The sequence below is a fragment of the Sceloporus occidentalis genome, unplaced genomic scaffold (genome assembly GCF_023333645.1).
Source record: "Sceloporus occidentalis isolate IW3139 unplaced genomic scaffold, rSceOcc1.0.p SCAF_10, whole genome shotgun sequence".
Classification (NCBI taxonomy): Eukaryota; Metazoa; Chordata; class Lepidosauria; order Squamata; family Phrynosomatidae; genus Sceloporus; species Sceloporus occidentalis.
The window spans coordinates 22022481-22043330 of record NW_028316990.1 but is presented as its reverse complement, the minus strand read 5'-3'; the positions used below and the strand labels follow the sequence as shown (position 1 = coordinate 22043330).

The following is a 20850-nucleotide window of genomic DNA, read 5'->3' as shown; positions in this document are numbered from 1 at the left end:
AGATCGCATTTGCGATGCACGATCTCCTTCCTGGCTCTCAGGCGCCCTCCTGTGGCTAAAAGTGCGTACTACGGCCCCTGGAGGCTTTGCTGCAAACCCCATTATTCTCCCTGTCCTGGCGCGCCCTCTGCTGGCGCAAGGGGGCATTGCTGCTTGCCTTCTGGCTCCAAGGGGCTCCTGCCGACCCACATGGCCATTGCCCTGGAGGACACTGGGAATTTCCAGAAAGGAGCTTGAGGGGGCCCAGGGCACAGACAGGCTGCAGGGAGGCCTCCCCCAACCTCTACGTTGCTTGGGGATGATGGGAAGTGTCCACCACCACCACCCCACATGCTGTGCCTAATGAGGATGATGGGAAGTGTCCTCCAAGACCCCTAATACTTACCCCTCAGTCTCCCAAACCCAGGAGCCAGGCCCCTTGGAGCCTGAGAATAGCCAGCAACGCTCCCTTTCCACCACTAGAGGGCGGCCCAGGACAGGGAATAATAATAACAATAACAATAATAATAATAATAAGCGTCAAAGGGCCAAAGTGCGCCGCCTGAGCCACAAGAGGGCGCCAGAGAGAGAGCCAGGAATGAGAGCGCAAATGAGGTTGAGATCGGAAATGCAATACAAGTTTTGCGATGATGCCTTGCCTGCTCCTCCTCAGAGCAGCCACAGGAGGGCGCCCGAGAGAGAGAGAGAGAGAGCCAGGAAAGGAAGGGCACCCCAGGACCATAAGGGTTCAAAGAGAATAGGTTCCTGCCGCTGTCGCCCTTACAGTTTTGCATGGAAGGTAACAGTAATCCTAGCTTTGCATCACAGATGGACGGATCATAGCTTTTCTTCTCCCATGCCTTCAAATTGTTTCTGACGGATGTTGAACCTAACCCCTCCTACCTTTGAACTCTTACTTGCTCTGATACAAAACAAAATCCTGGAGGCCTTGAGTATGGATAGCTCAAGGCCCCTTGGCAGGTTTCTATGGCCAAGCGGAGGATTGAACCCTGGTCTCCAGAGTCCTAGTCCAATGCTCAAAGCGCTGCTTCATGCTTGGTCTCACTGTAACTTTTAGGCAGTGGCCATGTTGAGATTAGTCCACGGAGATACCTGTGTCTGTTCTCAATTTGGCCAATTTTGCTGGTATGCCATCGCTGAAGCCAGGCTCTCTGTGGCTTCCCATTCCTTCCTCGCAGAGGAAGCTGCACACGGCTGCCGTGTTTTAGGGTCACAGTTTGAAAGAACTCCTGCCACAATGTCAGAGACAGTGGCCTGCATTTCATCTCAGACATTATCCTCATTGTTGTTAGCTAAGATGGCCTGGAGGGATCTTAACGCAGGCAAAGCCTCAGCCCCTTCTTGGCAGCCAGGGGCAAAAGCCACGGAGGACACGCAAGAGCCTTTCGACTCCATCAGCGACAGAAAAGGAATCGCCTTTGAGGCCCAGATGCCAACTAAGAGGGACGTCTTGATAAATGCAGCGTCCTCTGCCTACGAAAGGGGCAGCTGGCTTTGCAGAGAGGGTCTGAAAGGCACTGAAGGAAGCAACCGTGTTTCTGGGGGCAACAGACTGGAGGATATTAGCCAAACGCCAGAAAACCGAAGAGTTTCTTATGTTGAATTTATTGTGGCAGGAGTTTTAGGAGGCAGCTGGGGAGAAATGTCAGCTGCAGCTATAAAGTTACAGTTCAAAAACACTTTGCTTTGCTTTGCACACAGTGTGCTGTGCTTTCATTATACTCAAGAGTCAGAAAACAGAAACAGAAGAAGCTTTTCTTCAGGTTATATTAATTGACAGAAATTTTAATCTAAAACTGCCCAGAGATTCCATTTAACCGTGCATCAAAAATGTAATGAGGAAAACTAATTTAAAGGCACTAACAGCTGTCATTAGTTACATTTCACCTGTTTTCTTTTTGCCTTCCTCTTCTGTTGCTCTTGTTTGCCAGCGCTTCTGAAACCGCCTTTTGCCAAGGGGCTGAGGGTGCTGCCATGCCCTTCATGCCCTTCTTCTCCCCTCCATCTCTCCAATGCTGCCTTAAGCACTTAGGGCCCAAACAGAAGGGCCAGAATAAAGCTGCGTCAGGTCGCTTTGGGGATATATTGGGTCCTAAGAGGCAGGAAGCCATGCCAAAGCCACACTCTGGTCCTAAGGTGCAGCTTCTGGCCTCTTAAGATCATGCGCCTGTCATTTAAACAGCATACCTCCAAAGTGACTCAAAGCATCTTTATTTTAGCCTGTCTGTCCGGGTCCTTAATTCCTGGCTTCTAAATAGCAAACTCTTTGGTTTTCATTTCAAACTTGGCTAAACACAAATCTACAGCTTGTGAGGAGAAGCTGGGGAATTTAAGGAAACCTGCAAACAAGGCGTTTACAACTCAATGTGCCCAGCTTTACTTTCTGCAATTTTTCCAGGCAGAGTCTCGGTCCAGAAGCGAACTTGTTTCTCTTTCAGTTTCTTTGCAACCTTTTGCTTTAAGCTGATTTTCAAATATTGCTCGTTCTGATCATATGGGGGCCAGTTCACCAGCCCAGCGCCATTGGGGTCCCTGGAAAACAGAGAAGGGAGAGACAGTGAAAAGCTCAATTAACTGGTCACTGAGTCTGTATTGATCATTAAAACTGTGCTGGATAGAAATTACAATTGGTGAAGGGAGATGTAACAAGAAGCAAATGACATATCTCTCTCTCTCTCTCTCTCTCTTTCTCTCTCTCTCTCTCTCTCTCTCTCTCACACACACACACACACACACACACAGCAGTTTCACATATTGAGGCAAGTGGCAAGTATCCTTCTCCCAGATCTGCCAAACATTGAGAAGGCACGAGCTGATCTCGCTCAGTACTGTTTCCACTAACTGGCCGCAGGTTTCCAGGGCTTGGGGCAGTCAAGCCTTCGGACCCAAGGAATGTGCTCTTCCTCTGGACTACAGCTCTTTTGGTGCTGGACCCGACCACTGAAGGATGCCCCACTGCAAGCCTCCCGTACGGTGGATGCTGACTCCGGCCGTGGCCACAGGGACGCTCCCTGCGAGGAAGGAACGGCCTCCCAGCTACGCATGCAGCTGCCTTCCTAGCAACCCACAGCCCTGGTCCATCGCCATATGAAGAACTCCCCTCGGCTGTTCTCAAATAAATAAGTATTGACAATTTGGGCAGAATACCAATAAATGTAAATGGATAATGTGTTATAACTCACCCAGTGCGGGCAAAATTGGCCCAGTATTTCATAACTGTTTTGCTAAGGTTTCTCTCTTCTTCAGTACCATCACCTATAGAGAAGGCATGCAATTACCAGATCAGCAAAAAGTGACAGATTTAGACTCAGTTTCAACAATGCTTCAAAACCATTGGTGTTTCTTCTTCAAGAGGGCTGCTCCTCCACAGCTTCCCATGAGACTTAACTACCACTAGCATCACTATCACCCAAAGGAGAGGAGCCAGGCTCTGGACAGAGGGGTCCCCACCAGCCCTCCCCAGGAAAGGGCTGCCAGGCGGACAGCGGCCGCTTGCGCTGAGATGCCATCCCCTCCCGGGATGCCATCCCCTCCCAGCATTCATTGGGCCTTTCTCTTTGAAAATGTGAAGGAAACACAAAGATGAACTCTTAGCCTTGTCCTGGGTTCCAGCAGAGGAACCGTCTCCCTTGCTTTCCCCCCCTTTTACCTAATCTCCTCCATTGAAATGAATAGGAGGGAATTATTGTACACGGGTTCAGAGGCAGGCCTCTGGGCCCCAGTCCAACCTTCCTGAGCCCACGATCTCCAGGCCTGCAGGCCAGCCAGCCTTCTCCTTCCTCTCTCTGGAGCTGGAGCAGAAAGGGCTGTGGGCAGTTCCTAGCAGGGCTGGGTTCAATCCGCTCCTCCATACGGAGGCAAAGGCAAATCACCCCGAGGACGGTGTGCATTTCCTTTGCTTGAGGGCAGAGGGGGGCAACCCTTTCTCACCCATGGCACCCCCTGCACCCCTCCCTCTGCCTGATAACGTAATGGATAGAATAAGAAGAGACAAAACGGTAAAGGTGTCTATTTGATTCATATGATTACAAGAGACCACTTTGGAGAGGGGCTTCGCACCTGGTGGGCTTCCAGGTGATCTGAAGTGTAGCCCTCCAGTTTACCTGCCAGCAACAGGCTCACTGACTCCAAAAAAGGATAAAATCTAATTATTTCCTAAACTGCTTTGAAACGTTGGAAGAACTAACCTGCTAAGATGGGCCTTGCATCCCAGAGGGATGTGACAGCCATAGCAAGGAGGGTTGGGGTGCATGTACGCTCAGCAAGGCTGAGCCTGGCCCCCAGCACCTCCTTGAGGAAGCCACATCCTGCCCTGCCAGGAAGCCTTGTGCCCACACCGGGCGACGCCAGGGTCAGGGGCACCACTGCCCTAAGTCCTGCCTTACTGTCCAGACTGTGAGCTCCTGGAGGAACCACCTTCATGCGTGAACCCTTCCCCTAATCATGATATCCCTTGTCTAGGGTTAAACCAAAGCAGCACACACAGCAGCACACTCTTTGGCCCTGGGAGCAAAGTGCCTTGGCCCCACAGGCCTCCCTTCTTGGCTGGGGCCCTCCCATAGCAGCAGCAGCATCCATTTCAGGGTCTTTGACAGATCTATTCACCTGGGAATAATTTGGCACAAATCTGTTTTTATCTAATGTCATGTTAACAAGACTAGCAACTTCTGAATGCTTTGCAGGTGCTTCTTTTAAAATCTATATAGTTGTTGTTGTGACTAATATTATTACTTCTTCCCCGCCTCTCCACAAGGCTTGAGGAGGGGTAAAACATGGATTAAAACAGACAAAACCATTTAAACAGATTAAGTTGGGAGACATAAACATAGGACACATTGAACTTTATCTCATAGGCCCTGGAATGGGCCTGTTGTGTCCTAAAAGGGAATGCAATGGAAACGTGTGGCGGCAGCGGTGGTGACGTTCTCCCCGTGCGTTGAGATGCCTTCTAGAATCATAGAATCATAGAGCTGGAAGAGACCGCAAGGGCCATCCAGTCCAAACCCCTGCCATGCAGGAAATCCAGATCAAAGCATCCCTGACAGATGGCCATCCAGCCTCCGTTTGAAGACCTCCAAGGAGGGAGACTCCATTACACTCCTAGAAAGTGTGTTCCACTGTCGAACAGCCCTTACTGTCAGGAAGTTCCTCCTAATGTTGAGGTGGAATTTCTTTTCCTGCAGCTTGCATCCATTGCTCTGGGTCCTAGTCTCTGGAGCAGCAGAAAACAAGCTTGCTCCTTCCTCAATATGACATCCCTTCAGATATTTAAACAGGGCTATCATATCACCTCTCAACCTTCTTTTCTCCAGGCTAAACATACCCAGCTCCCTAAGGCGTTCCTCATAGGGCTTGGTTTCCAGACCCTTCACCATCTTAGTCGCCCTCCTCTGGACACGCTCCAGCTTCTCAATGTCCTTCTTGAACTGTGGTGCCCAGAACTGGACACAGTATTCCAGGTGGGGCCTGACCAGAGCAGAATAGAGTGGCACTATTAGACACTATACTTCTATTGATGCAGCCTAAAATCGCATTGGCCTTGTTAGCTGCCGCATCGCACTGTTGACTCATGTTCAACTTGTGGTCTACTTGGACTCCTAGATCCCTTTTACATGTTGTCTCCTTAAGCCAGGTGTCCCCCATCCTATATCTGTGCATTTCATTTTTTCGCCCTAAGTGCAGTACCTTACATTTCTCTGTGTTGAAGTTCATTTTGTTAGCTGTGGCCCAGCTTTCTAGTCTATTCAGATCACTTTGAATCTTGATCCTGTCCTCTGGGGTATTAGCTATTCCTCCTAATCTGTGCTGTCCCATCCCCATCATGTTCCCTTTTAGGCCTATGCGATAGTTCATTAAAACCATCCAGCATGAAATTACAACATCTCAGTTTAAAGTGTGTAGTTCCAGATGGACTGGGTAGGCCTGCCAGAAGAGAGAGGCCTTTCATGCTGCTTTAGATATAGGCGGCAGGTTCAGCTCCCAGTCGAGGGGTGGCCAGGGTCTGCTTCTCCAGTGAGAACTGGGACCCTGGTGGTCTCCCCCTTTCCTCCCTTTTGCTTTTTGTTTCTCTGAAGGGCGACCGGCTTCCCTTCCTCTGTAGGCCGCTCTGGGAGCCTCTTCAACTGAAGAGCAGACCTCAAATGTTTCCAGTAAGATCGAATTGATTTAATTCAGAAATGGCAGCAGAGTCTAGAATTTGTCTCTTTTGAAAAACCGCAGAAGAGAAAGCAAGGGAAGATTTCTGACCAGAATGCTGGCCTCCAAGAAAACTCCCCAGAGGGACAGGAGTGTACCTCCCAAACTCCATGAAAGGCTCTCCAGAGGGAGAAAGAGGGAGGAGCCCTTTGCCAAGAGAAGGAAGGTGGCCCAAGGAGGGGGGGCTTCCCAAACCAGGGGCAACATGGGGCTGTGCGCATGCAAGTGTTGTGTGCCTTCCAGTCGTTTCTAAAGCGACCCTGTCCTGGGGCTTTCTTGGCACGATTTCTTCAGGAGAGGCTGCCGTTGCCTTCCCCTGAGGTTGAGGGTATGTCACTCTCCCAAAGTCACCCGGTGGGTTTCACGGTTGAGCTGGGAATCGAACCCTGGTTCCAGAGTCATCGTCCAACGCTCAAACCACTACACTACGCTGCCTCTTTTACCCAGCCTCAAAATCTGCCACGGAGCGCATGTGTGTCTGTGTGTGTGTGTCTGTGTGTGGGGGTGCCATCTTAATTCTCCTTCTCCCCCCAAACCCAACTTGGCTTTAGCGCAGAACCAAAGAGGCATAAGGAAAGCCAAAGGGGCAAAGGGGCGGGTTTGGAAGGCAAAGGAGAGCCAAAGGTCCGGGCCTTAGCCCTTGTCCAGCGCAGTCCCCTGTCCCCCCCCAGTGGCACATCGCCCCCCCCAAAAAAAAATGGAGGCGCAGGGCAGAGCCTGGCCCGAAATGGTGGCGGAGCCTGGCACAGTCGCCTGGCAGTTGCTTGCATAATAACGACACTGATAGCCATCTCTGCTGGGAGTTGCCCAATCCCTGGCCGGAGGGGGGATCCAGATTCCCTCGACTTTGGCTCCCTCCGGAGGGACTCTCTGGGGGCCACGAGTCGAAAGCATGCTTTTCTGCCTGGAGCACAATTGCACAACGCAGCTTTTGCGCTGGAGAGGAATGAGTTCATTTTGCTCATGTGAGTTCATTCCGCCAGGGGGGCCAAGGGCCACGGAGGAAGCCCTTCAGAGGCCCAGGGCCTTTCGGCCTTTTCCTGGGGCCCAGATTTCTCCCCGGCCTCCCTTTGCTGCCTCCCCGGCCTCCCTGGTAACAAGGAGCCCCCTCCCTCCTGCCCCCATCATGGCAAAGGGCTCCGTGGGGCCCCTGGGTGCTGGGTTCGGGGCCCGCGCCTGGCGAGGGAGGCGATGGCTCTGCTGCCGCCGGGAGGACTTGGCTCATTTGCCTCAATGGAAACCCTGGGGAAGAGGAGGAGGAAGGCATTGCAGGGAATAGACACACAACACACACACACACGCATTTCCTTCACAGGTGTGAGAAACAGCACCCAGACGCAGGTAGTGAGCATACGTGTAATTTCCTTGAAATACATACACGCAGCATGAAATCAGGCCGCCTTTTAAACCTGAAGGGCTTCTCAATCAATTCATGCATTACAATTGCAGTTCATCTCTCAGGGCCAATAGCCAGCATGGCTGGCCAGTTGGTGGGATGCTCCTCCGAATCATGGCCGACTGTTTCCCATGGCATTGCCCTCACAGCTCCACGCGCAGCTCCTGCGCCTCTGCCGCTTCCTTCATTTTCTCAGGCAGGGTCTTCAGCCAGAAGTCCGCTTGGCGCTCCTTCAGCTTCGCAGCTTTCCTTTGCTCCAAGTCCAGCTGCAGGTACTCCTCCTTCTGGCTGAAGGGCAGCCACTCCACCAGACCTTCACCGTTTGGGTTTCTGGAAGAATCAGAGCCATAGAGAACGGTGTTCTAGTGCAACTTATGGGACAAGTGTCAGTTACAGCCTCAAAACAGTGCAGAGTGCTTCCGAAGAGCCCAGAGAAATCTCACCCGCTTCGGGCAAAGTTCCCCCAGTATCTCATCATGGTCCGGCTGAGCTGCCTCTCCTCCTCCGTAGAGTCACCTGCCAAGGAAACAGACTGAGCCAAGCCATGCACACTTCGCACCCGGCTCCACGGAAGTCAGCACCACAAAGCTCTCAATGGGGGAGACAAGACACTGATCAGCCCCAGAGGCTGGAAGGGCTGCTTGTGGAGGAAACCAGAGAGGAGGAGTGGCCCACTTGCCCCTCTTCAGGCCTGGTCTCGGCAAAGAATCCGTGGTGCTGTATGTTGGATGTTCTCCCTTTGACAGGAAGGGCCTTATAAACAAGCGCTGTTGTTGCTGCTGTTCTTGTAATCAGCCTTGTTTGCCTTGAGGGGGGTGACCCACACCAGAAGTGGGGCCAGCGTTGCTTGGGCTGGGCCGCTCTCTCAGCAACACTCAATGCAACCCCTGGGGGGGGGGCTCCTGGCACACTTGGCCAGAATGGGACTGGCAGCCATGGTGTGCTATTACTTGCATCAATGTAGGTCTATGGAATTAGGCTGCAGCTGCCTCCTCTCATTGAAAAAGCTCTCCCCGCATCCATCCCTGCCCCATACGCCTGTCCCTTGGCAATGGCCTTACCCGGCGCCAGGAGGCTGTCGCTCATGAATGGTACTCCGAAAACAAAGCCAATTTCATCTCCATGGTCTGCCTTTACATAATCCGGTTTTATGACTGTGGAAGGACGGTGTTGGAATTCATACAAATAGACAGGCGCCCCAGAATCTTTTTTTAAACAGAGAGAGAGAGAGAGAGAGAGAGAGAGAGAGAGAGAGAGAGGTCATCATTCATAGTTGTGAAGAAAATCAAATAAAACAACAACTGCAATCTTTCCTTGGTCCCTTGGATTAGGTCCCTGGGATTCCATAGCAAATGACAGGGTCCACATGCAAGAAGGAGGAAGCAGATGGCAGAGGAATGAAGCCCATGCCTGAGAAGATGCTGGCCGGCCATGTCTCTGCGCCAGAAGGCCCTTAACCTCAGCTCCAGCCCCATCGGCTGCAAGGAAGCCTTTCTGGGGCTGCCTTTGCAAATCTCAAGGGCCTCCCTCCCCACAGCCCCTGCCTCCCAGTTTTCTCTCTTGAGTTCAGTTCTAGGACTGGACTTGGGCAGATGCAGTCAGCTGTGGAATCTGTTGGATTTCCCTGCAAACATCAAATGTTACAACAATAAAATCCTTTAGCGACGTTTGCTGCTTTGTATGTGAAGTCACCTCTATGATATCTGGCCGCCTGAATGGCAGGAATGATGAAGAAGGCATCTGCCATGAAATCCTGAAAGTGCTTCTGTAACTCCAGGGGGTCCTCTGTGTCTCCCAAATACTCTTCCAGCATCAACTGCGTGGCCTCCGGGGAGATCCTCTGGGGAGAAGAAGGGCAGTCAGTGGGCATGAGCTGGCGCAGCCAATGGCACTGCTACCAAGCAAGTTCTGCTCCTACCAGGGAGACTTGTTCTGCAAATCTTGCAAATCCAAGGCCTATAAAGAGAAGCAGCTTTTAATGACAAAGGCTCTAGAAAATCAAGGGAATATCCCTGCCAATGTAACCTTCATTCCCAACCTCTTTCCCTGCTGGAGAAACACTATTTTGTCACTCTGGAGAGCTTTATGGCACTGGCTTCTCTGGTACCTCTTGTGGATCCAGTAGTGCAGGATTTCTGAAATTGTTTCTGAAGGATTTGGCACCTGCACCTCCAAAACTTGAATGCCTCCCTTGTGCACCATCCTGCCTTAGAGATGGCCTGCCCTCTGGTCCAGAGGGTGCCCCTTGCGCATTGGTTGCAGAGGGGAGCTGAGGACATTCTGCTTCCCTTCCAGGCTGGCACTGGCACTTTCTGTCGCTGGTGGGAAACCTTTGCACACACCCCCATGCCAAGATGCGTCTGGCAGAACCCCAGAACCTGATGATGTTCACCAGAGAGGCAGGCCATAGACATGATGGTCATAGAGTTTGAGATCTGCCTTTAGGACACCCTTCACCAGGGAACTTCCCTTCCGCATCCCCACCGTGCTGCAGTTGGACAGCAGCCACAGCGTCTCCCTCCTTCTGCCGGAGCCAGACCTTCACTGCAGGATTAACTGGCCTTTCCTTTCTACTTTCGCACAACATGAGAGTAATCGGTGTGGATTTCTGCCCCAAGTGTTCAGCATGTGCTTTGTAGACTAGAACCAAAGCCTTTGACTGTATAGATCATGAAAAGCTATGGATGGATATTAAAGACATGGGGGGGACCACATCTGACAGCAGGGACGTAGCCAGGATTTTAGGAAGGGGGGGGGTCCAGACTAAGTGCCACCATTATAATGGGGCTTGGGTGCAGCGGCGCAGTAGCACACACCATTCATTTTTCTAATGGAAGGGGGGGGGGTCTGGACCCCAAGATTCCCCCCCCCCCCCCGGCTACGTCCCTGCTGACAGGGACTTATCTTTTGGGGTTTCTACCTCCAAGAAAGGTAAAACTCTTGGACAATAATTAGAAAGTTTGACCAGTTTACCAAATTTAATTTACCAAACACTAATTTTTTCCAGATGTAATAATACAGAGACTTCTTCAGAGATAGTTTTCTCTGTCCAAGAAAGGGGCTGGTAGCTGCGAAGAGGACAGATATCGCCTGGATCTCAAAGGAAGGTGCTTTCCTGCTGCTAATGGGGCTGAAATTGTATTGCCTGTCTTTTTTTGCACTTTGTTCCTCATCCCCAAATGGGCAAGAAAGGAAGCCGGACAGACTGCATGGACACCATCTTAACTGACAACAGAAGCAGCCTCTGAGGCAAAACGCAGAGTGTCGCTTTACTTCTCCTGTGAACCTCGGAGGAAGGCCAAGGCAACCCCCTGAACAAATTTTGCCAGGAAAACCCCCGGCGGACAAGATGGCCACCCACCTGGCTGGATGTACTGTGTGGTCCATCCAAGATGGGGGCTGTGTCTCGGAGGCACACAGGAGCCTCTCTGGAGGCACATGAGCATGTGTGGCTCCCACTGGCATGGCTGCAAAGAGTAACAGGGGAAGGGTCTGGAGGAAAGAGCTTTCCTTCCTGGTAGATTCTGCCCAACTTTTACTGATTGGTATTCCTTTCCTTGCTCCATGTCAGGACTGCTGCTTCCTGAGAAAAGGTACAGAAACAAGGCTTTGGGCACGGTTTCTGCCTTCTTACCATGAGGGAGGCTCCTTGGCGAAACACAGCCGACGCTGCCTCTCTGTCCATCTGCTCCGTTATAACAGGGAAGTTCAGTGCCTGCATGGTTAAAATACAATGCTCCTGTGATGATGGCCATAGAGTCTGAGATCCCTAGGAAGGGGCCACCGGAGCCCACCCAGGACCATGCGCCATCCTTTCCATAACGGAGTGGAAGGAAACACACTCAAATTATGACTGAATCCAAGTGGGAAAGGGTTAATGTGTTATTTCCAGCATGAAGCAGTTAAATTCCCAACCGCTTTACAGCTCAGCTCCAGGAGAGCTGTGACATTGTATGATAAGGATTAGGCAAAAGCAGAATGAATCCAGCACTATAGTGGCAGAACCACACTGTGTGATAAGCACCTGAGATCCATCTTACCATCACATCTTGGGGCGCAAGTATGCTGGGGACATATTAGGCAGCACAAGGATATGCAAGTGTAAAGCCAACTGTAAGAGTCTCACTTGAGGGATAATCCACCCGTATTCGTCGTTATTAACACCAATTAGATACGGGACAGCGCTGAACTCGCTTGCAGCCAGCAGCTCCTGTGGTGCCTTTGGAATGAATTCTCCATCGACCACAGCAAGGGCAAACCCAATGTCCTGTTCGGTTAATAATAAATAATAATAATAATAAATGAAACTTTTATTTGTATCCCACTTTTCTGTGATGAGACAAAGAGGCTCACAACATATTAAAATATCCACATTTACAACATTGTGTCCCAAATTCCTCCCCCCTTAAAACAGGATTAAACATGTTACAATTAAAATATCTATTAAAACAGAATTAAATATATATATATATAGCGAGGACAGAGCGGTGGGCTGATCCATGATGTGAGGGGCAGTCATTCTGTGGCCGGGCACTTTTATTCAGGAAAGGCCTGCCGGAGGAGATCCGTCTTGGCAGCTTTTTTAAAGCTGTCTAAGCTGGCAATTTGACGGATCTCGTCCGGCAGCCCTTTCCATAATTTGGGAGCAATTGCAGAGAAGGCCCTCTGGGAGGGAGCAGTTAGTCTGGTTTTTAAAGGCTGCAAAAAAAATTCCTCCCAGAGTTGTTTTATTAAAGAAAAAAAGAATATATTTAACTGGTGTTTTGTTTTGTTTTTCCTAAAAGAATTTGCAAGGAAGTCATACCTAGAAGGAAGCAAACCAGGGGAGTTCAGAAGCATCCACATAGCTGAAGCCCCACAAAGAAGGACTGGGTAAATTACTGAGGCACAACGCCAGCATTGTCCATGCAAGAAAGGGGTCTCCAAGCCAGGGCCCCCACCCTTCAGCCGGGATGAGAGTGGCTCCTGGCTGGGCCCCATCCAGATGCAGGAGCAGCCCTTCTTCTGCCCATTCTCTCCTGACGGCTCTGCCGGTGGGATGGCAGCTGAGAGCCATGCATCAAGTGTATCCAAAATGTGGAGAATGCCCAGTATGGACTCTCTGGAGTCCTGTCTGTGGGCAAACCACTGGGAGTCGGAAAGGTAAGAGGCGAGCAAGAGAAAAGGATGGTGTGGCCCCATGGGGTCTGGAGCCTTTTCACCAGGTGGACCCTTCCCAGAAGAAACAATGGAGAACAGAACAAGGTCCACTGTGGTCCAGAGCTGGCTGGTATTGCAACTTTGGTAGTGGATCCTGTGGGCTACCAAGAGCCATGGCCCCTACTTACCTGAATCACCTTGCCATTCAGGATGTCCAGTTCCTCTTCTGTCTTGCTCCTTAAGCAAAGCATCACGGCCGCTGAGCTGCTGGCCTCGCAGCCAGAGAGATTGGCAGCTTTCTTTAGGCATCAAAAGGACAAGCAACAACAACAGATTAAACGGCATGCAATCAGCACTGCATACAATGGGAAGCAATGGCAGAAGCCCACTTGACTGTAAGCTTCTGTGTTTGGCAACCCTTCAGCCTGAGAGCACCACATCTGAGAGCCATTTCCTTCCTCTGTTGGACAGCTGAGTCTTAGCAAACAGGGGACAAGGCCTACTGGGGACCATGCAGGCTCTGAAACCCACCCCACATGACGTTAATACCACAGGCTCTTCCTCCTGCCCTTCACCCTCTCCGCACCCGCTCTTCATCCAAGGTGCTCTCCACTCCATCAGGCTCCCAAGAGATGAGCAGCATCTGCTGTTCGGATGCCATGGCTTCTGGAAGGCAGCCAGGCAGTTCTGCTCCCTGCTTGGGCAGCCTAGGCAGCGTCAGTGGCCTACTCTGGTTGGTGTCACTCAATGTGGTGACCCATGGTGTCTCTATGAAGTCGAAGGCTTTCATGGCCAGCATCCGTAGTTTTTTGTGGGTTTTTCGGGGACTCTGTGTCTATGTTCTAGAAGAGTTTTGTCCTGACGTTTTGCCAGCATCTGTAGCTGGCATCTTCAGAGAATGCTGAAGCTTTCCAGACAAGCATTCTCTGAAGGTGCCAGCCACAGATGCTGCTGGCGAAACGTCAGGAAGAAACTCTTCTAGAACATGGACACCGAACCCCCTGAAAAACCCACAAAAACCCATGGGGCCTCTCCCACACTGACCCCCTCCCATAGCGCACCATGCAGAATCCTTAGCCATGCTTTTTTTGGTACTTGTGTTACCTGTGAATCATAATTTCTGTATTTATAATTGAATGTAATGGCAATAGTTGTGACATAAACAACTAGCAAAATTAAAGTATGCCTTTAAATTATAATAGAATATGCACAGCCTAAATGCATTTACATGTGCATAGTTTCATGTGGTTAATGTGAACTTTTGGTAAGATGTGATGTTTTTAAAGAAAAATTTAAAAGAATATTTGTTAAAATTTTAATTTTTAAAAGATTACAATTAAAACTTTAAAACTTGGGGCCTCTCCTTTCTCTTCTCACTGAGCCTCACCCCTTTCGCGCCAATGCTTCAGCATGTTAAAGGGATGCAGGTGAGCAACAGATCCCGTTTCTACCAAAGGGTGGGTGGTGTTTGGGGAGTGCCAGTCCCCCATTTTCAGTGTCACCTGTCGGTGTGCCCAGACCCCCAAACTGATGGCCCTGGGCAGTGACACTGCAGAGGAGCAGGGTAGGAAGGGCAGCATGGCGACCTGGGTGCAGCGCCAACTCACCTGGACAATGGCTTCTGGGTGGCTAGTGAAGAGGCCAGGAAGGGTGATGACTCCGCTCTCCGAGATGGCTCTGTGGAAGAGGCCCTTGGACAAGGGGGATAGGACCTGTGCCAAAAAGAGGGCATGGGGACTTCAGAGGGGTTTAGTCCACCAAGCGCACAGTTCTGGAAAGCATTCCATAGAGCTCCTTGAGGCATTCTCTCCTTACTTAAATTAAAGAAGATAAAATAAGAACTACACGCAATGTATTCCAGCAGAGAACATAAGCATTTCTGTCTTGAAGTCACAGTTGGGGTTTTACTGTTCTACTGTCTCTGTTATTTTCTGGAATAAGGATATAGATTTCTCCATATAAAACACAGGGAAACCTCTGGAATGAAAGACAAGGTCTTTCACGTCTGAACAAGAGGTTTTAAGGGTTCTTTCAGAAATGATGGCCTCCGTTCTAGAGAAGACTCATTGGATCAATTGTGGGCACATGGATGGCTCCTGTGGATCCAGCAGCTCTGCTCTCATCAGGATCGCCATGGGATCGGGGCCCAGACCTTTAGCTTCCAAAACTGAATGTATTCTGAGTGCTTGCAAGCGAGAGCCTTCGTATGACAAAAGAAAGCTGAGAAACAGGGAGAGAAACAGCCTTCTCCTTGTCTCTCCAATGCTGCAATTGCTCTTCCCTTCTCCTTCCAGAGGAAGACAGTTGTAAAAGTGTGCCTTTGGCCACTACTAATTCTCTCTCTCTCTGCCTCTTGGCTTTCTTTGGCCATTCAAAAAGACTCTCAGTGGGCCTTGAAAGTTGTGCAGCAATACACTTTTCAGTCATGAAGGTACCACAAAGTAACCCTTTGGCTTTCCTGGTGCCACTTCTCCCTCTGACTAAAGCCAGGTGAGGTAGGAGGAGAAGGAAGGGGGGAACGGTGGACGCACGGAAGGCTTCCTCGACAGGCAGCACTCTGCGTCCTTTCTCTCATGGAGAGGAGCTGGCCTCAGACTTCAGAACCAGCATCCTCAGTCTCTTGGGAGTCCCTGGCAAAAGCTATGGGCCCTTTGCAATTGCCGTGGGTCCGGTGCGTGTCACCTACCTGTGCACTTACGCTGAAACCTCCAGCAGACTCTCCGAAGATGGTCACTGAACTGGGATCTCCTCCAAAGGCCCCAATGTTTTCCTGGACCCACTTCAGGGCTTCTACCTGGTCCAGTAATCCCCAGTTCCCTCGTGCTTCCTTGGAACCAGTGCTGAAAGAAAAGGGGCACAGCAGGAGAACCAGTCAAGCGGCAAAGCAACAGCCAGCAGAGACCACTTGCAGGCCCTCCGCCCGCTGCTGGCGACCCCCTTCGCTGGGGGGGAGCAGAAGGCCTCCATCGGTCCGGGCCCCTTCCCCGTTTCCCTGGGCCCAGCATGAGAAAAACCCCTCTGCTTCAGCTTCTTCCCCTTCCTGCCCCACATCGGCTCCCTTCCTCTGACTGCCTCCTCAGCTCTTCCTTTCTCTTAGGCCAAAACTGAACTTCTGCTTCTTCCCAGTCTGCCTTTTTCCTCCTCAGCCCCTGCCATGTTCTCCGCTTCACTAGTGTGTGTGTGTGTGTGTGTGTATGCACCTTCAATTGAGCAATTGTGGCCCCATGAATTCCTCAGGGTTTCCTTAGGCAAGGAATACTAAGATGATGGTTTGGCTACTTCCTTCCTAGGAAATCTAGTTTTACACAGCATCTAGTCAGGGACGTAGCCGGGGGGGGGGGATCTTGGGGTCCAGACCCCCCCCTTCCATTATAAAAATGAATGGTGTGTGCTACTGCGCCGCTGCACCCAAGCCCCATTATAATGGTGGCACTTAGTCTGGACCCCCCCCCCCCTTCCTAAAATCCTGGCTACGTCCCTGATCTAGTCTTTGTTGGCAGTCCCCCCATCCAACTACTGACCAGGGCTGACCCTGCTTTGCTTCAGGATCATGTACTCCACAGGTACTTAAGTCCCGTTAAATACAATGGTGTAGTAAAATGATCTCCCTTGTGGAAAATGGCAAAATCCAAGTTTGCTTTTTTGGAATTTATATTTTTAAAATAGTTTCAAGCTGTCAATGGTTGAATCCATGGATAAGGAATCCATGGATACGGAGAGCAAGCTGTACTTGTAAATCTAAGCTGTCTCACCTGAGGAACCCAGGGAGGCCCAACCGGTACTGGATCACCACCACGACCACGTTCTCATAGGCAGCCAAGGCAGGTCCGTCATAAAGGGAGGCACAGCCCAACATCAAGCCCCCTCCGTGGATCCAGACCATCACCTGGGAAGACACAAACGCATGCAGGAAAGACTGAAGCAGGTGGCTGTTCAGGTGTTCTTAGAGACCTCTCACATACTGGGAAGGCTGCTGCTAGGTCCCTAGAGAGGATTCGCTTGGCCCAAGAGGACTATGCGGTCCGTTCAGAGAGGCAGCGTGGCGTAATGGTCTGAGTGCTGGACTAAGATCGGGGCTCAAGTCCAAGGGTTAGATCCCTGCTCAGCTATGCAAATCTATTGGGTGACCTTCGGAAGTCATGCTCTCTCAGCCTCAGAGGAAGGCAAAGGCAAACCCCTTCCCAACAAATTCTTCTTAAATCTGTGGTTGGCAAGTGCATGCTTGGCATGGGCATGCTATATAATATGAATCTGTTGTTGTTCCCTGCCTCAGTCCATGGGGAGAGGTAGATAAGAAGAAGACATCATCATCACCACCACCACCATCCTCATCCTCCTCCTTCCCCTGCGCAGGCAGGTCCTTCTCATGCCTCTTTTCCTTGAGGGACAAGGACAGTGGCTTGCTCATCCTTTCTTGGCTGTTTTGGCCCATTTTGGCTCTGAGCAGGGTTCAGTCTTGGTTGCCTCCAGTTCTGACTCTTCAGTTTCTGTCCTAACCTAACTGAGGTGTGAGTGGTTTGGTACCAAACTGCAGGATAGAATTGAAAACAGGGGTGTGCACACATGTATGCCTGTGTGTGCATATACACACCTGCACACACAGAGTGCCCTTGGGGCTGTGCCCCCCCTCACATCATGTGCTGGGGATGTGTCCCCCTCTGTGCCCTGGAGACTGCCAAGGCCTCACTCCTGGCCAGCCCCAGAGCCTTAAGGTGGAAATGCCGGCAGCTGAGTCCTGAAAAGAAGTCAGGGGCCCAGGAGGGCGGTTGGGGTCCCTGCCTCCTGCAGCCCCCCTCCCCATCTTCTCTCTTGCTCTTCCTGCTGGTCTCCAGGTGACTCTCAGAGGAAATGCAACCAACCAACCAACCCCCCCCCCCCCCCGAACCATTTCTGCTCCCAGCTGCTGGCCCTCCAGGGTCACCTCAGGAAGCCCCGGGTCAGTTGCTGAAAGGGCTCCAGCAAGACAGGCCCAGAAGCAGCCTTTGCCTTACCGGCAATTTGGCCTCTGTGTCTGGTGTGAAAACATTGAGGTAGAGGCAATCTTCAGATGTTGGCCATTTGGGAATTGTTGTATTCAGCACTTTGCTCATTTCATCCAGCCAGTCCAGATCCTGAAGGCACCTTACGAATAGGAGAAAGGACCAGGATGAGAAGCAGAGAGTGGAAGTGTGGGGGGGGGAGGCAGTGGCCGCCGTGGGGCACAGTCCTCCTGCCATACAGGCCCACAGCCATAGAGAGCTGGAAGGGCCTCCTAGGCCTCGGAGTGCAGCCTCCCCACAAAGCCCAGCCCTTTGACCCCTCTGGCCAAAGGCTTTCCTCGCTGAACCTCTCAAGAAGCTCCTTCTAATGTTCCATCGATTTCAGAATACTGGGGTATAGTCTCATTAAAAAGATAAACAAAAACAAATCACGCAATGCAATTGTTCCCTAAAGTTTAACTCCGTTATCTTCAATAAAATGAGAAATATTCCTCTACTACTTCAGCTTCATTTTTGCCATTTTCTTTCACAATTTGCCATAAAAGTTCTTACTAATAGAGATTTGTGAACCCAACCCAAAGTACGGTTTCCTATACCATAACTAAGCATACCGTTGCACCTCTGCAGAGCTTGGAAAGTTACTTTTAAGATCCCATTGCGATCTCGGGAAAGGTAACTTGCTGGGCTCCTTGAAGGCTCTTCCAGGTATTACTTGGCTGTGTCTCTTGGCTACTCTCTCACTCCTTGCATCACTTTTGGGGCCAGGCTCCATTCCACCCTCATCACCCTCAAAATGGACCCCCCCAAACGGCGCTGTGACCTAAACAATGCGTAAACAGTGCCAAGGCCTCCTGCACATCCAGTGCTTTTACACAGACCAACACTGCGAGCCTTGAGCTGGTTCTCCAAAGCGCTGTCCCCAGCGGGCGCAAAGGCAGAATGGTTGGCAACCGGCAACCATGGGCAAAGGCACCCCTTCCATGATGGGGGGCAAGGCCACGGGGCGCTTGAGCTGGACTCTTACATGGGGGGATTGGCAGTTGCCTCTCTGAGGTGATGCCAAGGCTCAGCCGGCCGAGGCGGGGAGAAGCGGAGTTCCCCGATGGGAGGCCTGGCGAAAGGGATGCCACGGAAGACCTTGACTGGCAGCTCCACACCCTTCACGCTGGCCACTGTGCCCCGCAAGCGTCCGTGTTTAGTGGCCACTTCCGGACGGTGGCTTCTTTCTGCTGGGAAATAGGAAAAGGGAGGCAGTGAGGAAAACCCTGGCAAACTGTGCAGCCCTTTCCCCCATGTCATCCCCACTCCCATTTTGTGCACTCTTTTCTTTGGTGGCGGTGGGTCCCCTCTGGGGCTGGAGGGATGGGGGCTGTGGGTCCCAGGCCTCAGGGCCTGGTCCCTCTCCTCTGGTCCCCAAGGCTGCGGGAGGAATCTCAGGGGGAGGGCGCTGTCTTGGCAGAGAGCTTATGGCCTTTCCCCTCATTCGCTAGACTTGGCGTTCCTATCGGAAAGCAATGCTGTGTGCAAATGTCTTTCTTTATTAACGTGTCTGACAATTAATGTGTCCCTGAGTGCATGAGGGAGGCATGCACCCGCACCCACACACCCACGCAGCCCTCCCTTTCCCAGGAGTTGCGCTGTACAGTACTTTGACTCTTGCGAGACAGCCTGGCTCTCTGGGCCTGGAGAAGTCCTGGGGGTGTGGGTCAAAGGGCATCCTGGGAGCCCCTTTCTGGCTTCTCAGCCTGGATCCTGCCTTCGGGGTAACAGAGTGCAGGCAGCAGGAGGTGGCTCCCCAAAACGTCCTCTGTAAGCTATAAATTTGTAAAGTGAACCTACACGAAAGGACTCAAACCATTTGCAAGGAAGCCCACTCTGCAAATACCTGGCACACCTGCCCCCCTTTCCTTTCCTTTCCTGCCATGCTGCAAAGACCCACCCAGACCCTCTCGTGCACACAGCCTCTCTCTGTCTCTCTCCTCTTCGTTGCTCTTTCGTCTGTTCCAGGGAGCCTGCTTTCTCAGGGGCGGCTCTTCGGGGCTCGGCTGGCGTTTGGAAAGAAGGCGGCAGAATTGGGCCCGACAGCTCTTCCTTCCTCTGCCCAGGAAAGGCTCCTCTTGCGGGGCAGACCCTCCGGACGAAGGGCTCGGAAGAAGAGCCCTGGCCCGAGGCCACCCTCCCTCCCTCCGCTCCGTGTCTTCCTTCGTGACCATAAGAGGCCATGAACCCGATCGCAGCCACGAAAAGGGCCGCCATTCTTACAGTTGGAAAGGGAGAGGGCCGTCCGGGAACGAAGGGGACGATGAAGCCTGAAAGGGATGATGGAGGGCTCCCTGGAGGGGGACACGGCCCGGGCTTTGCAGGGCCTGAGCAGCGCCTGGAGGGGGGCATTGGAGGGGTCCCATCATCCACAGGGCCGCCCCCTGAATGGGACCCACTCCGACAGAATAAGAAGGGGGTAGTCACACTCTCTCAGCCTCAGAGGCAGGCAAGGGCCTGCCAACAGAAGCCAGCCCCCTGGGAGAGGGAAGGTCTCCCAGGAGGAGCTCCCGGGAGAGGAGGAGACCCTTCCCCGGGCGCCCTCGGAGCAGAGCCAGGGCCAGCCTCGCCCACCACCGGCGGACCCCTCCCTGCCAGGACCGAGGGCCCCTGCCTTTACCCTCCTTCTTGGCCGCGGCCCCAGCGACCCCCAGGGCCAGGACCAGGGCCAGGGCCAGCCGCAGCGCCCCACACACCGACCGAGGAGGAGCCGCCATCGCCATCGCTGCCCGAGAGAGTGTGGGGCTGCTCCTGACGCCCAGAGGCACCTCTCCGGGGCAGAGGGCAGGGCAGGGCCGCCCCTTCAGTCCCTCCCTCTGGCGCCGGGGAGGGGGGTCTGGGGGCGGCCCTGGCCCTGCTGCTGGGGAGGGAGGGAGGGAGGGGGCGCCTGGCGGGACGGTCTTTGGCCAGCCCCACCGGCCCCCCTCGCCACCTTCATCATCCCGGGCCCAGAGGGCATGGCAGGGCTGGGCCGGGGAGGGCCGAGGGCATGCCCCCCCGGAAGACCCCTGCCCTCGGTCCCTTCCTCCGTCTGGGCTCATCGAAGCCTCCGACCGACCGACCGAGAGAATGAACAAAAATCAAAAGTACGGAAGAGATCTG

The 20850-nt window shown here is 52.3% G+C and overlaps 2 protein-coding genes across 4 annotated transcripts; both read right to left on the bottom strand.

Annotated features, from left to right (window-relative positions):
• Positions 1 to 1518: 1518 nt before the first annotated feature.
• On the bottom strand, positions 1519 to 6667 carry LOC149306144 (fatty acyl-CoA hydrolase precursor, medium chain-like). Its single transcript, XM_089540830.1, has 4 exons — positions 6639 to 6667; positions 5324 to 5466; positions 3183 to 3255; positions 1519 to 2532 (listed from the first exon to the last, which is right to left on the bottom strand). The coding sequence occupies exons 1-4, from the start codon at positions 6665 to 6667 to the stop codon at positions 2355 to 2357; spliced, it is 423 nt and encodes a 140-aa protein (XP_089396956.1). The 3' UTR covers positions 1519 to 2354.
• Positions 6668 to 7537: 870 nt separating this feature from the next.
• On the bottom strand, positions 7538 to 20436 carry LOC149306143 (cocaine esterase-like). Of its 3 annotated transcripts, none has more exons than XM_089476823.1 (13): positions 20369 to 20436; positions 18734 to 18938; positions 17722 to 17851; positions 16483 to 16616; positions 15417 to 15570; positions 14338 to 14442; positions 12919 to 13029; positions 11718 to 11858; positions 11226 to 11306; positions 9284 to 9431; positions 8653 to 8796; positions 8035 to 8107; positions 7538 to 7921 (listed from the first exon to the last, which is right to left on the bottom strand). In XM_089476823.1, coding segments are annotated over exons 2-13 (1410 nt in total). In that variant the 5' UTR covers positions 18736 to 18938; positions 20369 to 20436; the 3' UTR covers positions 7538 to 7734. The 3 variants fall into 3 exon arrangements, with proteins under 3 accessions (XP_089332949.1, XP_089332950.1, XP_089332947.1); XM_089476824.1 differs by having other exon boundaries at positions 18734 to 18935; positions 20369 to 20385; XM_089476821.1 differs by lacking the exon at positions 20369 to 20436 and adding an exon at positions 19649 to 19667 and having other exon boundaries at positions 18734 to 18935.
• Positions 20437 to 20850: the final 414 nt, after the last annotated feature.

What these genes read in the sequence shown, in the direction of transcription:
- LOC149306143 (XM_089476823.1), bottom strand. An exon ending in ACGGGTGGATTATCCCTCAA is followed by an intron (nt 11,307 to 11,717) that starts GTGAGACTCTTA and finishes TTAACCATGCAG; the next exon opens with GCACTGAACTTCCCTGTTAT. An exon ending in GGGAACTTTGCCCGAAGCGG is followed by an intron (nt 7,922 to 8,034) that starts GTGAGATTTCTC and finishes TGATTCTTCCAG; the next exon opens with AAACCCAAACGGTGAAGGTC.
- LOC149306144 (XM_089540830.1), bottom strand. Translation starts at nt 6,667, where the DNA reads ATGCGCTCCGTGGCAGATTTTGAGGCTGG. An exon ending in GTGGCAGATTTTGAGGCTGG is followed by an intron (nt 5,467 to 6,638) that starts GTAAAAGAGGCA and finishes TGCTCTGGTCAG; the next exon opens with GCCCCACCTGGAATACTGTG. An exon ending in GCCAATTTTGCCCGCACTGG is followed by an intron (nt 2,533 to 3,182) that starts GTGAGTTATAAC and finishes TCTGTTTTCCAG; the next exon opens with GGACCCCAATGGCGCTGGGC.